The sequence below is a fragment of the Emydura macquarii genome, unplaced genomic scaffold, assembly GCF_026122565.2.
Source record: "Emydura macquarii macquarii isolate MOO-44397 ecotype Brisbane River unplaced genomic scaffold, CSIRO-AGI_Emac_v2 contig_3113, whole genome shotgun sequence".
NCBI lineage: Eukaryota > Metazoa > Chordata > Testudines > Chelidae > Emydura > Emydura macquarii.
Window position 1 is genome coordinate 204,832 of NW_027133250.1, and position 17,150 is coordinate 221,981.

The window sequence follows — 17,150 nt, forward strand, 5'->3', positions numbered from 1 at the left end:
TGGTGCTGGAGCCCTGGGTGGCAGCTGGGCTCCCCCCGGATCTGCACCCAAAAAAAAAAAAAAAAAAAAAGCAGTGGCAGCGGAGCTCTCGCTGGCTCCGCTGCCCCAAGTGGGGCCGGAGCCCGCGGCAGCAGCTGGGCTCCTGCAGTACCGCAGCCACCAAAAAAAAAAACAAAACCCCGGGCCGGAGCTCCCAAAGGCATGGGGGCTCCCGCGGGCAGTGGGGCTCTACCGGCACCGCAGCCCCAAGAGGGGCCGGAGCTTGCAACTGCGCCGCAGTTCCCCGCGGCACCAGCGTCCACATGGCACCGGGACTCCATGCCATGCTGCAGCTATCCACAAGGCTGAGTGGCTCTTTGGAGCTCCCCTCAGCGGTGGGCTGCGGAAGCACGGTCCCTAGCATGGGCAGGGCACCCGGGACCTAGGACAACCGCCTGTGTGGTGGCTCGGGGTCCCGCGCGGGGGGGGGGGCAGTCATTGGAACAGCCGACGCCCCCTTAAGGTGTCCAAGCAGGCGACAAAAGTGCTAGTACGGGTACAGTCTGTGCCTTGGCACAGTCTGAGGCCTATGTACACCACTCCTTGGTTGAGGAGTCGGACCCCGTGGAGACACCCTCCCACGGGTGCACCCCTTCGGCAAGGGGAGCACCCGCAAGACTTGCCTCGGTAGTCCTATTACCCCTTCCTGGACGAGGCAGTCTCTGGGGGCCACATGGTGCCACTGAAAGATTTTAGGGCGCACCAGGAGTTGCCCAATAGCGGGGCCCCTACCTTGAGGTTGGCTTCCACCATCCTGCATGGAAGAATCACACTGGCTAAGGCAGCGCTCCAAACAACGCTGCTGCCGCGGAGGGTAGGGCCATAGCCCCCGCAAGTTCCATGAGGAAGTGCTCATGGCTGCAACCATCAGGCCCGTCCAGGAGGTGCAGCAATCTATCCAGAATGCCTGGATCCAGGAGTCTAGTATGCCGCCCTCGCCCTACAGGGACGCATGCTTTCATGGGTCCATCCTCCGGAGTCACCAGGGGCTGGCTCCTACTACCAATTTACAGCCTGCCCCTTGGCCTATCTTCAGCTCCAAGGGTGTTCACAACTTGCGTGGCGGTAATGGCGTCCCACCTCAGGCGAAAGGGTGTGCAAATCTTTCCCTTCCTGGTCGATTGGTTGATGGGGGTAGGTCCAGGTTCCCAGTGCAGGTCAGTGTGACTTACATTGCTCCACGTGCAGCAGGCTGGATCTGCTCATGAACGAACAGATGTCCACTGACCGCAGTGAAACGCATAGTGTTCCTGGGGCCACCCTGGACGCTCCCCAGTCCAGAACCTTCCTGCGTCAGCCATGTTTTTAGGTGCTGGTCTCTATCATCTCCCAGCTGCACCGATGCCCCATGACAACAGCCAGGCACTGCCTACTGCTGTTAGGCCACATGGCGGCCTGCACATACATAGTGAGGCTAGCTCGCCTGAGGCACAGGCCACTTCAGGCATGGTTGGCCTCGGTATATGTGCCAAGCAAACACCCACTGAACTGGGTGGTCCAGTTCCCCACCTGCCCTAGCCTCCCTGGGCAGGTGGGGAACTGGACCACCCAGTTCAGTGGGTGTTTGCTTGGCACATATACCGAGGCCAACTGGTGGAGATTCCCCAGGGCAGTAGGGAAGGGCGTTCCCTTCACGGAACTGATCCCGTCGGTCACCTTAATTCCAACAGCTCGTATGTGGGATGGGAGCACTTGAGGGCTCTGGTTCGTGGAGGAAAAGTGCTTGCAGGTCACCGTGGGGGAGCTGAGAGCCATTCGCCTAGCGTGCAGGCTGTTCCTCCGATCCCTGACAGCAGAGTGGTGCAGGCGCTGCCGGACAACACTGCAGCCATTTCACATGAAGAGGCAGGGAGGGGCGCCCTCCCGGCCTCTCTGCGAGGAAACTACCTGTCCGTGGGGCTTTGCCATGAGGCATGACTCTGCTGGAGTGCATCTCACCTCATGGGGGTGAAGAGTGACGAGGCGGATCGCCTCAACAGGTCATTTCTACCCCATCACGACTGGTCGCTGCACTCAGGGTTAGTGACTGCAATCCTCCAGAAGTGGGGTGTCCCCCAACCAGATCTGTTCGTGTCAGTTGGGAATGCGCAGTGCCAAGGCTCAGCTTGCACCGGGGTCTTGAGACTGGGTTGCTTTCAGATACGTTCCTCAGTAATGGGACGGGGACCCTCAGGTATGCGTTCCCGCCTACTCCACTCCTGCCAAAGGTCTTACTGAACATAAACAGGGGCAGGGCAGATGTCATATTCACTGCTCAGGCCTGACCAAGCCAGTGCTGGCTCAGCATGCTGCTGGAACTTTCGTTCGCCCCCACCCATGGGGCTCCCGAGGCAGCATGACCATCTCTCCCAGGACCACAGGGGTCTGTTGCACCCGGTCCTGGATTCCCTGCAGCTCTCCGCCTGGAGGCTCTGTGGCTGACGGAGGTAAAGGGAGCCTGCTCGGTGCAGGTCCCACAATTCCTTCTGGGCTGCAGGGACCCTTCTACACAGGTCGTGTATCAAGCTAAGTGGTCATGGTTTACCTCTTGGGCGGAGTCCCGGGGCATTCCGCCAGCCTCTTGCCTCCGCAGGCGACCCTGGAGTACTCCGGGGTCTGGTGCTGGCCTAGTTGACGGTCCACTTGGCAGCTATTTTGGCCTTCCATTGCCCGCTAGCGGGGAGATCCCTGTTCTCCCATCCCACGTTGGTCAGGGTGCTCAAGGGGGTGGAGAGGCGGTATCCCCAGGTCCGCAACCCGGTGCCTCCCGGGGATATCAGCCTGGTCCTCTCGAGACTCATAGGGGCCTCCCCTTTGGAACCCATGGCTTCACGACCTCTGCCGCGCTTCATGGACAGTAGCCTTCCAGGCGGCCATTACCTCAGCTTGGGGGGTCTCCAAACTTAAGGCCTTGACCTCGGAGCCCCCTTGTACACTATTCTATACGGATAAACTGCAGTGGAGGCCATGCCCAGCCTCCTTGCCTGGGTTGGTTTCCGAACCTCGTTGTAACTACAATTGATCTCTCCCTGTGTTTCCCAAACCGCGCGGTCTGGGTTTGGAGATGGTATTCGCTAGACGCGAGATGAGCCCTGACCTGTTACATCGAAGACACGGCCGTTCCAGAAATTGGCGCAGCTCCTCGCCACGGGCGGGGGACTGGATGAAAGGATCACCGATCTCCACCCAGCACATCTCCGAGTGGATCACATCCTGCACCAAGTGCTGCTAGGAGCAGGTGAATGTGCCGCTGCTGGATGTCATCACAGCGCATTCACCCAGAACTAAGGCCTCATCTGCGGCTTTTCTGGAGAGAGTGCCCCTGCAGGACATCTGCAAAGCAGCCGCCTGGTTGTTGGTCCACACGTCCCACTACGCCATCGTTCAGCAGGCGAGAGAGGACTTAGGATTCGGCAGAGCCTTGCTAAGCGCAGCTCACCGGTAACTCCTACCCACCTCCGAGGTATGGCTATTTAATCACCTATATTGGAATGGATATGAGCAATCACTCGAAGATAGAAAACAGGGTTACTTGCCAGTAACTGTTGTTCTTCGAGATGTGTTGCTCATGTCCATTCCACACCCACCCCCCGTCCCCACTGTCGCAGTTGGCAGAAAGAAGAGACTGAGGGGGCGTAGGGCCGGCAGTGCAGCATGGGCGCGGCACTCCAGGGGGCACCAGAGCCGGCCCTATGGGGTCTGCTAAGGGGAAAAAAGTTCCGGGAACCGTGCACTGTGGCGTGCACACACCTATATTGGAATGGACATGAGCAACACATCTCAAAGAACAACAGTTACTGGTAATTAACCCTGTTTTTCTACTCATATGAAAAGTACTATAGGATCTGAGTAGTGCTGTTGCTGCCAATGTCCCCTAACACTGTCTTTTTATTGCCTCAAAAAAGGCTACCATCCCTTATTTAGATACTAGCACCACTTTTGTAGCACAGCATTCTCCTACTGTTACACAGGTGCACTACTTGTGTACTAATTTATATGAAAAACACCTCTACTTATTCATTACTGTTCCTTTCTACTGCAGTGACGACTTCGTATTTCTTATCTAAACATTAACCAGACCTCAGCCTCTTTCTTACAAAATCATAGTGATGTGAATGCAATGGGACAACTTCAGTTAAGTGCTGCCTGTAAATTTGGTGTATTCTCAAAGGTTTTTTTTTTTTCCTTTTCCTAGCCAATAAATTAGTTACACGAGAAGGGCCTTCCTTTCTGCAGATGCGAATAAAACACTTGATGAAGTCAAACTGCATTCCACAAGCTACTTTCTTGTCAAAATTGTGTGCAGATTCTCCAGAAATTTCAAATATATCATCTTTTCGCCAAGCCTACATCACATGTTTGTGCTCTACGCTGCCTAATGAAGACTCTATTAAAGAGGTTAGTAATCATAGCTCCTATTAATGTGTGAAGTTTCTATCAAGTGCATTTCTAAATTAATTTTGTTAATGCTAAGATTATAGAGTTTTTTAAAGAAAAACTGAATCAAGACTTTAGGCTGTAGTTTGAGAGTGCATTTAATGTTATCGTTGCTACACACATACGTATTATACACAGTCTATTCTTGTGGGTTTACACACATGTTCAAAAGAACAGAAAGGTTTGCATGCACTACATCCTCCTATGCCTCAAGTGAAGTATAAAACTAAAGTCTACCCTTCAAGCTGCCCACTGTAATCTTCTGATTCAAAGGAATAAATTGACTGTTATAAAAGAGTGAAAACTAATGTAGAAAAGGAGGGCTGGGAAGCCATGGGCAAACTCCTCTTGAGTCTAGTGGCCTTGAACCTTTGACTCATTCCTACTACAGTAGAACCTCAAAGATAGAAACACCAGAGTTATGAACTGACCAGTCATCCGAACACCCTGTGAAACCAGAAGTAAGCCATCAGGCAGCAGCAGATGGGTGGAGGGGAGGGGGGGGGAGGAAAGAAAGGAAATATTGTGCCCTGTATTGCAAGGTCGGCATACACAGAGAGCAGAAACAATCTGGGATCTGCGCTGTTCCTATAAGCCTAGGGTGCTGTTTCACCCCCTCCCACTCCACCCCACTGGGAGGGGGAAGCTGTTCTCTCTCTCTATCACTCTCACACTCTCTCACACTCACACAGAGCCCGTGAAAGAGAGCTCCCTGCTGATGCTGCTACAAAGAACCAAAGTTGCAGCCAAAGCCTGGCCTGGAGTGGCAGTCAACTGCGCTCTGGTGGCGTTTTAAAGGGCTCCAGCCTGTGCATCAATGCAGCCCAAGCTTTGCCGTGGCTGCGCTCCTGGATCCTGCCAGCACCTCTGGGAATGAAAGGGGCAGGGGAGGGAGAGGCACCAGCGGGCACCAAACCCTTACCACATGCTGCCTCTGGAACACATGGCAAGCAGTGCACTGAGCAGGGCGAGGCCCTGGGGAGAGGTGGCTGAGGGCTGGGGCTTGCAGTGCCAAGGGTGCGGGGCAGGCCCCCCAGTTCAGCACAAAGGCAAGAAACAGGAAAAGGGCAAGGGGCTGCTTGCAGACCAGGCAGTGCTGCCAGGTGCTACCTTGGCACAGATTGCTGCACTGGGTACTGGACCATAATGTTTTGTTCAGAGTTACGAACATTTCAGTGTTACAAACAACCTCCATTCCCGAGGAGTTCATATCTTTGAGGTTCTACTGTACTTTGATCAAAAGTCTGTTCCTTTCTCGATATGGTAACAACTATGCTAATAGTGAACATTGTAATTGAGGTTGCAAAACTGTTATCACTCTAACCCCGTAGTTCTACATACTTGTTACTTTTTATTGAATTCACTGTTTGAGCTGAAATCTTAAAAACTTGGTGTCAGTTAGTTTGAGTATGAGACTTTGGGGGGAAATTGAATGCCAAAAAAATGACATTAATGCAGAGTTAAGGTTGCTTGGTGTGTTGTCTTCTTGCAAAACACTGAATTGAGCAAAACTCCAGTTTCTGAAAACCAGGAAACGCAGTTAAGGTTGCATGGCCAACTACGCATACCTTTACTCTGCCAACTTCACAGTTGCTGAAATGGGCAAGATCTTCACTTCCTCTTACAATCCATTTGCTCTCATCCATAGATTCCATCTAACAATGTTAAAGGGAGGGGAAAAAGGTTGCCCCTTCCACCTTCCTTCTGGTCCCCTGAAGCTCTCAGCAGCCAATGGTAATTATGTGGATACTCCAGCTGCAGTCAGTGTGTTAAGTGTACACTAAATGTTGGAGGCAGTAGTTGAGTCTGTTTGGTAAAGATGTGTTTCTGGTAGGGGGACATTTGTGGATTACTATGAGGTGTGAGATAGGGCTGTGATTGATATGAGTTCTATGTTTTCCATTCTCATTTGTGTGAGGAAAGGGAAGAGGTGAATATGTACCTTCAAGATGCATGGTGCAGTTATTTCTGTTCAGAATTTTGTAGGTTATGTCAATAGCAGGGCATAGGGCTTTTATTGTAAAGGGTATTGTCAGCAGTGAGGTGGAATATGAGAGGATTCGAATTGTTTAATGCTGGTTAAGTGAAAGTGAGATGGTATCCTGTGAGTAAGTGTAAGTGAGTTGTAAAAGGCTGTGAAGTGGTTCTTAAATTGAACATGTGTATGTTCTTTCTGCGGAGTAAGCTAAGTGTGTGAGTGTATGCCAGGATCTGGAACCTCCTGAATCTTATTATGCCCAAGGACCACTGAGAATATGCTATGTGCAAACTGAAGCATTCCTCAAAGAGGGTAGAGGGAAGGTGGTGTGTGCAACCTTTTTTGTTCTTCGTCCTTTAATAGTGTTAGATGGAATCCTGTGGATGAGAATGAATGGGTAGCAAAAGGATAGAATCCAGTTCTCCAGTGCAATACTCAGTTGCCTTAACCCTGAGACAATTGTCTCTTACTGCTATCCCCTGCCCATTTTCATGGTGTTCCTTATGGGTCTGTCCTCCCAAGGAAGCCCTGGAAGGAGCAACATTTGAGCCAGTCATAGGGCATTGCTCCCTGAACTTTAAGAAACATAAATTAATTCCACCTCCCCTCCCACCTCTGTCTTTTTTTTTGTTAAAGGCTTGCCCATCTTAATTTGTACATCTTCCACATACTGTTACCTAGTCCTTCAAACTCCCTCCACTTTAGGAAACACTCCTGGTGTAAACTTTATAAAATCTACCACTTTCAGAAAATTCTTACTCCCATATGTGACTTTAAGTATGAGTAGTCTCACTGAAATCCTGAGTGGAACAAAGTGCTTGCAACAGAAAGAGAATTTGCGTCACAATGTAAACAAAAAGCATCTCACACTAGAAGGTAAATATCTTAGTGAATATCTAATTCAATCACTGCTTCCCTATTAATACAAATGATCACAATCACTGTTGTAATACTCATCCGATTGAGATGGCAAGTTTTTGAAAATCTCATTTGCTTATGTTTGGGGAATGGAGTTCTAGAAGGCTGGGATTCCTACTAGGACAGAGTTAGGGCTATGGAAGGTTGTCTGTGGTGTACTGTTTGTTCTACAGTGTACTGTTTTGTTCTAGAGTGTACTGTTCAAACAATTCCACAAATCCTTGCATGTATTAAGAGACTCACTCGAATCACTGGAAAAGAAAAAGTAGAGGAAGAAATAGGTCTTGAGACTAGTATTCTCTAGGAGATATTAATCCTGATTTTAATTAAATCTTGACTTTCACATGTCTAAAAGAAGCTAGGAATATATGCAAGTAGAAAAACTCTACATTGTTCTTTTTGACCTGATAATGTTGTTTTTGTTAGATTGCCAAAGTGGATTGCAAAGAAGTACTAGAGATCATATGTAATTTGGAATCTGAGGGGCAAGATAACACTGCATTTATTCTTTGTACAACCTACCTTACTCAGCAACTTCAAACTGCAACTGTGTATTGCTCTTGGTAAGTAATATATATTTTTTTCTCACATATGGTTTATAAAAAGTGCAACCAACAGTTTACCATGAATTTTAAATGCCACTCTTTCATATCAAAACCAAAATAGAAAGTGATGACTAAATTAAAACAGTATGTAAAATTAGCTTCTCTACAATATATGCAAACCATACCTCCTCTGAACACACAGTGATGAAGTGACCTATCTGAAATCACACTTTTCAATCTGCTAGAGTGAGGCATTGTGAGATAAGTATCAAAAAAGAGATGATGGAACTTCTTGAGAAATAAAATCTCCAGAATTCCATGACATTCATTTGAGAACCCTAGAGGCAGTGAAGAGCCAAATAGCTGAGCTACTAACAAAAAAGTAAATTGCTTCAGTTTGTAAAAATATACATTCTGAAAAAGAGGTTATTATGGGTAACTGGAGTTCTTGGGGTTGTTGCCTCTGCACTTGCATACTATTGGGATTCATGACCAGCACCTTAGGACCACAGAAACATTCAAGAAGCTGCACAAGTACATGGTCTTAACACTGACTATTTAGGGACCAAGGTTATGTAAGATCCATGTAACTCAGGTGCTTCAGTTTCCTCCATTGAACCCCAAAGCCAAAGGAGATTGATAGGTCAATATGGAAGAAGTGAAAGTGGGTTGGGTAAAGTAAATGTGCTGGGGCAACACCCCTGAAGAACTCTGTTATTGTAAGAAATCTTTTTCTTCCAGGTGGCCTCTGTACAGTCTCATTGATGGGAATTTGGAAAGCATTACAATCCCCAGAATGCTGGGATTAGGCGTTCTTAACTGAACAATGATTCAAAAATACTCTCCCAATCCTAACATCAGATCTGCATGCCTAATTCAGGTAGAAGTGCTACATAGCTTTTGCACCCCTACATATCTCAATGGGAATGTGGCAGAAGCAGCGCAGAGATGCTGCTCTGACTCTTGCTGAATAAGCTCATAGCTGTGGCCCAGTAACCTTGGCTAAGGTGTAGTAGATCTCTGTACAAAGTCTGATCTGTTTGGATAGATGATAGGGAGTGCTGGAATTCCTTTTCAGTGGTCCTCATACTCAACAGTCTATTTTTCTTAGAGCAATGTACTATTAGCTAGAGAGATCTATGTAAGGGTGAAGCCTTGTTGTGATTGAGGATCTGGAGAAAATCTCCAGGAGGCTAATGGTCTGGTTACAGTAAAATCCCAAGACTACCTTAAAAGGGAATTGGAATGGGGATGTCTGAAAACCTTGTTCTTGTGGGGAAAAAAAACAAAAACAAAACAATTTGGGAGTGGAGTTTATAGGCTCAGCCATGACAGCTTGTAGTTCTTCTTCGAGTAATGTTGCTCTGGCTGCTCCACTGTAGGTGCTCTCGTGCCCCCTGTGTATTTGAGCAGAGATTTCTCATAGCAGTGTCCTTTCGGCATACTTATGCTGTTAGTCAGTCTTGGGCCCCAAGCCGTTATATGGCACTGTGCAGAAGAACTGCCCTCATAGAATCATAGAAGATTAGGGTTGGAAGGGAACTCAGGAGGTCATCTAGTCCAACCCCCTGCTCCAAGCAGGACTAACCTCAACTATACCATCCCAGCCAGGGCTTTGTCAAGCCGGGCCTTAAAAATCTCCTTTAAGGATGGAGATTCCACCACCTCCCTAGGGAACCCATTCCAGTGCTTCACCACCCGCCTAGTGAAAAAGTTTTTTCTAATATCCAACCTAGACCTCCCGCACTGCAACTTTGCTCCTTGTTCTGTCATCTGCTACCACTGAGAACAGCCTCTCTCCATCCTCTTTGGAACCCCCCCTGTCAGGTAGTTGAAGACTGCTAGCAAATCCCCCTTCACTCTTTTCTTCCACAGACTAAATAAGCCCATTCAGTAAGGGGCCTACACTTTCCCTGACCATCACCTTGTTGCTAACATACCTGTAGATACCCCCCTTGTTACCTTTCACATCCCTTGCTAACTGTAACTACAGTTGGGCTTTGGCCTTTCTGATTCTACTGCTGCATGTTTGAACAATATTTTTATACTCCTCCCTTGTCATGTGTCCAGACTTCCACTTCTTGTAAGCTTCCTTTTTGTCTTTAAGCTCACCAAAGATTTCTGTTAAATCAAGATGGTGGCCTGCCATATTTGCTATTCTTTCTGCACATCGGCTTGGTCCCTTAGTTCCTTCTCAATAGCCACAGCCTGAGATGGCGCTCTAGCAGTTATCCTGTTGAGGTATCCTCAAATCTATTTTTCTCTCTCATTGATATTTAGTAGTAGTATTCGTGCTAGTTTCTATAGTTAGTAAATACTTTTGAGATAGCTTCTTTCTTTTTAAAAAAGAAAAATTCTTCTCACTTTCTCTGCATAGTGTTTAGATAGATATTAGTTACTACTATTTCTTACTGGGAGGTTATTTCCAGTTCTCCTGGCTTCAAGCACAGTCTGCCTTGCTGGGTGGCAATCCTGGTGAGTGACCAACACTCACGCTGTTTCTGTTGCCTTGGGGAATCTCATGTTGCTCAGCAGTGCAACTTCTGTCTGGCACTGAAATAAAGAGCCAGAAAAAATAGAGAGAGAGAGCTTCACCTCCTCATGATGGAGAGCTCTCTACATACAGCCTCTGACTCAGGCCAAGGGTCTCTCCCTGTACATCAATCCTCAAGCAAGTTTGCTGCCTCAGAGCCACACCACAGTTCCAGGGCATCTTAAGAGGAAGACACAGGATTCCTCTCATAACCATTGAAAGAACATGTGCCCTAGGTTCGCCAGGTAGGGAACCTATTTCTAAAAAGCCAAGGTTGTCAGTTTCCTCACCTACCCCAGCACCACTGGCTCTTCAATCAGTTACCATCAAGGCTTCTGGTTTCTCAGGTACCCAAAGCATGGCTAGACCACAAAGCAGCAAAGCCACAGGCCTGGAGAGACCATTAGTACCATTTTCGGATTGAGGTGACGAGAGGGAGCTCTTCCTCGGTACCAAAGAAGCCCACTCAGGCTCCAACCATGTTTCAGTGCCATCAGCAACACACTTCCCTCCGAGCTCCTAAAGCCTGTAATACCCTCAGCCTCTGAAACAATCACCTTTAATCTCAGATCTCTCCAGGCACTCCACTATTCCTGAGTGAACTGATGAAGACCTCATCTTGGTCTCTGAAGTGTCAGTTCAGGGCTCTCCTCCTCACTCCTACAGAGGCCCCTTCCCAGAAGTCTCTGAAGCTACAACTGTTTGTGGCCCATGATTACCACCAGCCCCTTGCTGGTATGAGCACTCTTGGCTGCCGCCTCCTGTACTGTATACACCTCTTTCCTGGCCATATTGGCAACTCTGGGCAGCTTATCAACAACAATTTCCCAGTGTGTCAAGTGCCATCTTCCATAGAGAGGAGCAACCAGCATCAGCTATTCCCTCCAGAAGATCTGATCCTTCAGGGAATCCTTCAAGGCATAGGAGACTAGAGCTGCTGAAGGGATCTCCCCTATGGCCAACATCTCCTCTTCATCTCTTGGTGGATGATTTTAAACATTTCCAAGACCTGGTCAAGAGTTGCAGACTCCCGGCCTACAGATTCCCTTCGAGGAAGCAACAGAGCCTTATCATAAGCTGCTCAACATCCTTCACTCACCCTCACGTTGCCTTACCCATGTTGCCCTGCCTGTTAATGAAGCTGTGACACTGAGCTCGAAAGGGTTAAGCCACTAACAGGCTACATGACCCAAATTCAACCTTTAGAGACACATTAGAGGAATATCTAAATGGTAATTAGGGCCATTCATTGTAAATAGCTATCAAAGCCATGTTAGACAAATACAATCACTGTGTGTACATTAGGGATGTAAAAGGTTAACGTTTAAATGGTACAATGGTTTAAACATTTTAAACAGCTGATTATTGTTTAAAATGGGTGGGGAGCAACTGGGCTGGCTCTCCGCCAGTGAGAGCAGCTGGGCAGCTCTTGCTGGTGGGGAAGTGTGGAGCCCTCGAGGGGGGAGCAGTTGGGCTTGGTGAACAGTGGGGAGGTGCAGAGCCCAGCGCATGGGGGCAAGCTGCAGCTGGGCTGGTTCCTACCAGCAAGCAGGGTCATCCAGGGCTTGGGGCAAACCACACTATGTGGGCCTGCCTCCCGCCTGGTCCGGCGCGCAGCTGGGAGGCAGGCTGTAGTCACCCGCCTCCTGCCTGGTCCCTGCTCCAAGCCGGGAAGTGGGTTGCAGCCACTCACCTCCCAGCCGGTCCTGGCACAAAGCCAGAACCCTTGCGACAGCCGGACAGTGGGTTGTAACCACCTGCCTCCCGACCAGTCCCAGCAGGAAGCTGGGACCCTGGCAGCAGCCACCCGCCTGGTCCTGGCGTGCAGCCGGGAGGTGGGCTGCAGCTCCCGCCTGGTCCCTGCAGTGGTGGGGTGGGGTAGCCACAGCTTGACTCAGCTCTCTGCGAGGAGACGCGGAGCCCAGTGGAGGATGGGGGGCAGTGCTGGGGGGGTTGTTGCAGCTGGGCTGATTTCCTGACAGCGAGAGCTTGCTGGTGGGGAAGCACCGGGAGGGTGAACTGCAGCAGGTCTCCGCTCAGCTCCCCACAAGTGAGAGCTGCCTATCTACCATGATGCAGGGAGCTACAGCTAGGCAGCTCTCACTTGGCAGTAAGGAGCTGAGCCCAGCACAGATCCCGATTTAGCCCCCAACATTTAACCGTTTAACCATCTAAAAATAGAATGTTGAAACGGATTTTTAATTAAATGGATTTTTACATCCCTATTTTACATATATATATTGTTAGAGGTTATTGATGTAATCAAATAGTTCTTGTCTGTCATTATATTCTGTTGAGTCAGAAATCAAATGGGGATATTAATATTCAGATAGAACTTGAATGTAGTAATATCACTGTCTTTATTTCTCTTTGAAATCTGTAGTAAACTATCTGTAAAAGACTGGTGATGGGTAATTTTGCCTTATACAAATGCAGCTAGTTACCAGTGTGCATAGGAAAAAGGGTTTACTTCAAAGCCATGGTAATTGCCTATTAATCACTCAAGGAATACCTGCTGTCAAGAAGATATCAATAAGCTTGCTAAAGGTCTATAAAAAGGACAGTAGGGCTCTGATTCTGTATCTTAGATCTGCTTAAGCTTTTGACAGGGGAAGCTTGAGTCGCAAGACTAAGGTCCTCAGCTACAATCTGGATCACCCTGCTATTACTCGTGGAAGAAATTAGAGATTCTGCATATGGACTGTCTGTTGAATTATATAACCTATGAACTAATCCTATCTGCTGTGAAACTGATCTATGGATTTTATTCTTATATGTATGTATAATGATCTTTTAATCCATACTCTCTCTCTCTCTCTCTCTCCTTTTTTAATAAAATTTTGTTTAGTTAATAAGAATTGGCTGTAAGCGTGTATTTGGGTAAGATTTGAAATATTCATTGACCTGGTGGGTAATGTGTCCAGGTTTTGGGGATTGGTAGAATTCTGTATATGATAAACAAGATTTTCAGTAATCCTCATCATATCTGACATGGCTATCTGAGTGGGAGCCCAGAAGTGGATAGCTTTAAGGGACTGTGTTTTTGTCTTCTGGGTAATTAATAAGGTATATAGAAGCTGTTTTGTTGCTGCTTGGTAAATTTAATTGTTAAAATAACCACCGGTATTGAGGATTATTTACCTCATTCTTTGCAGTTTGTCCTAATTGAGTGATCTCAGTGTGGCCCCTCCAGAGACCAAGGTCACAGAGGCTCATCTAGGTCCATCAAAGATCATCCTGCACACCCCAGCTTCTATTCTGCCTACATGCAAAAGAGCGGATAAGAAGTATTACATCCCAGTAAAGTACTTGGAATTTTTATTTTCATATTCTTTACCTAACTCCTTGGTAGTGGATGCAGTGAATGAACGTGGTAGGCAGCACCACGCTAAATCCATGCCTCACAACAAAGACCTCAACTGCCTGGATCTACTAGAGAGAAATTCTTACTCCTCTGCTTCATTACAATTTAGAATAGCCAATTATCAGGCTTTGATGGCAAAATATAACCATGTGAACTACACCAAGTTGACCTTGTTTGTCAATCATCTACTGACACAACACAGACAACAGCTCCAGGTAATTTTGCAGAGGGCCAACTATTTGCCAAGACAACCCTACAAGTCTCCCTTGATGCCCCTGATGATGCCGCCTGTTCAGTTGCTGCAGCGATAGTGATGAGAACCTCCTGTTTCCAACTCTCTGGATTCCCAACGGAAGTCCAGAGTACAGTAGAAGACCTTCCTTTTGATAGGTCTGAGTGGTTCACAGATAGCACGGACGAGCCTCTGTGAACATTGAAGGACTCTAGAGAGACCTTGCATTTTCTAGGTATCTAAACTCCCACCTACAAGAGAAAATTCAGCAAATCTCAAATGGACTAGAGATCCCACCCCCTCCAATTCCTTACCTGCCAGAGGTCATATGAGCCACACCAGAGAAGGCAGGGATTTCAGAGAAGGAAACAATCCTCTTCTCAGCCTTCCATCTCATACTCCTCCACCTCCAAGCAGCAAAGTTGATAGGCTGGTTGAGGGTCTGGACTGAACTGCCATCCTCATCCTCTTCAGCTGCACTGATTTGCCAGCCTTCCTCCCTTTGGCGACTGTCTTCACTGTTTCAGGCAAGCTGGGAAGTCGATCGCTATGGACAAGCAGGTTACACCATCCACTTTTATTACTTCTTCGAGTACTTGCTCATGTCCATTCTGAATTAGGTATATGTGCGCCGCATGCATTGGTGCCAGAAATTTTTTCCCCTAGTTAGTATCCATAGGGCCAGCTCTAGCACCCTCTGCAGTGGCGCACACATGTGCTCGTATATAGGGCGCTGCTGGCCGCCCCCTCTCAGTTCCTTCTTACCACCAGTGATGGTGTTGGAATACACGCTTGCTCATGCAAGCGACTTTTCTCCTACTGATTCTTTTTTTTAAATCAGTGTATATAGTTACTGTTGTTTGCCTGGTTGGTTAGTTTCGTTAACGTTTACCCAAGGGTCAGGGCATGCCCAAATCCCCAGGGTTTAAACCCTGGTGTTCCTGCAAAAAACCGATGCCCCTGAGTGACCCTCACCTAACTTGTTTAAAGTGTTTGGGTGAGACATGTGTTTGGGGAAAAATACAAGATCTTCAAAAGTTTTCGTCCCTGAACGCATAAGGACAGACATTAGCCTAAAAGACATTTTGTTGGCGTTGGCCCTTATGCAGACGTCGAAGCCAAGGAGTCAACACCAAGCACAATAGTGTTGACAAAGAATGCACCTACGGTCTTGCAGTCCATTCGGCACCGGTCAAAGTCCCTGGTACCAAAGAAGTGTTCAAGGAAGAGCCAGGAGGAAAGGTGGCGATCACCGGCACTGAAGCCGGCTAAGAAGGCAGGGCGCTAGGGAGACCTGCATCGGGCTGCTTGCCTCTATTGGCATCAAGGGAACTCCGCCTGTAAGGACATTGAGTCCGGTGCCCGTGCCACCGCTGACCCCAAGTAGCAGTAGAGGTCCACGGCACCTGGTGATTCCCACCACTCCTGAAGCTTTCCGGACAATGAAGGACTTGCTTGCAGCTCCAGTGCCGCCTACACCTAGGGAAGAGAGGCAAGCGCATCACGAGCCATCAACCCCTTTGGGGGGCTCGTCGAGGAGAAAGCCTTCATTAGAGTGACCTCAACAGTCGCCTGCATGAAGGCGGTCGCTGAGCCAACAGTACCGGTCTCCAGAACAGCACCGTAAGAGGTCAGGATCCTGCACTCCGGCTCCAGCCCATTTGTTAGAACATTGCCAACATTCCCCAGGGAGCTGGCACTGGTCCCCAGACAGCAGACATCACTCGCAGAAAGGCTCCTGCTCACCCAGATAGCGGCGTGATCAGACTCGTGGGACAAGTCCCCGGAACCCCAGCACCGATCGCCGACCCCATACAGAAAGCCAAGGGATAAGACATGGTGGCAGGACTCCCAGCGGGAAGAATCCCGGCACTGCTGCATGACGTCAGAGTACCGGCAGTCAAGGGAAGACGGGCAGACCAGCACTGTTAGCCCTGCCATGGTCACCCGGGACACCTCCTTGGACTCGGAGGGAGAGGTGGTTGCCACACCGAGAGCCCACCCCGCCTCGCATCCAATGGGCTTCACCATACTGCCTCAGATGGGTTCCTGGCCTCGGGCAGTGGCAAGGGCCCTGGCAGTTCTGGAACCAATGGTGGTTCCCTCAACCTACAACACCGTAGCCTTGGTCGACCACCGGTGCCTCGGGGCTGTGTCCTTCGGACCCAGGGAGCGGCACCGGAATTGTATGTGAATTGGGAACAAGAAGGGGCTACTCAGGGACTCCCTTGGCTAAAGAACTGGAGAGACACCCCCTCCCCCCCACCCCCGCCCCGGACAAGCCTCTTCTTCCTTCTCCCCAGATGATGTAGTGGCAGGCCCCTCCGTGTCGGCCCCATTGGAAGACTTCAGGGCCCACCAGGACTTACTGAAATAAGTGGCGAGTAACCTGGGACTCAAAATTGAGGAACTCAAGGAGCCAGCTGATGACCTCTTTGGGGTGCTAGTATCAGCAGCTCCCTCCAAGATATAGCCCTCCCTGTACATGAGGGGGTTATGAAGTTGGTCAAGGCACTGTGGCAGACCCCAGCTTCGCTGCCTTCCATGTTCAAACGTGCGGGTGGGAAAAGTACTACATGCCGGCCAGAGGCTTCGAGTACTTGTACACCCACCCCTCATCAGGTGAGGTCATGGTCATGGCGGCAAATAAATGCGACAAACAGGGCCAAACGCCTGGGTCTGTGCCGAAAAATAGAGGCAAAGACCTCATCTCCCAGGACAAAGGTTGACTACTTCATCCAGACCTCGCCTCCTTGCACTTGACAGCGTGGAAGCTGCATGGCTAAGTGCAGAGGAGCAGCTCTGTTCAGCCCAGGTCCAAGAAGTCTTAATGGAAAGTAGAAAGCCTTCCATGAGGACATCTTACTGAGCAAAGTGGAAGTCCTTTATGCATTGGTTGGCACATCAGAATATTTCCCAAACGAAAGCAGGTGATCTTGGAATATCTGTTGCACCTGAAGCAGAAAGGCCTGACTTTTTTTGTCAATTAAGGACCATTTGGCGGCAATTTCGGCGTTTCACTCTCCCATTCAAGGTAGGACAGTTTTCTCCCACAAGATGGTGAAATGTTTCCTGAAAGGATTAGAGAGGATCTTCCCGCCAGTCAGAGATCTGGTTCCCCAATA

At 48.8% G+C, this 17,150-nt stretch overlaps 1 protein-coding gene across 2 annotated transcripts in view; it reads left to right on the forward strand.

The window, feature by feature from the left end:
* Positions 1-17,150, forward strand: part of RLF (RLF zinc finger) — a 114,650-nt gene that overhangs the window by 81,310 nt on the left and 16,190 nt on the right. Inside the window, exons 5-7 of one of the 2 annotated variants that reach the window (XM_067530812.1) lie at positions 4,214-4,416; positions 7,778-7,914; positions 13,585-15,094. In XM_067530812.1, the coding sequence (XP_067386913.1) occupies positions 4,214-4,416; positions 7,778-7,914; positions 13,585-13,594 (350 nt within the window). In that variant the 3' untranslated portion in view covers positions 13,595-15,094. Of the gene's footprint in view, positions 1-4,213; positions 4,417-7,777; positions 7,915-13,584; positions 15,095-17,150 lie in introns of those variants that run through there. The other variant, XM_067530811.1, reaches the window with a different exon arrangement.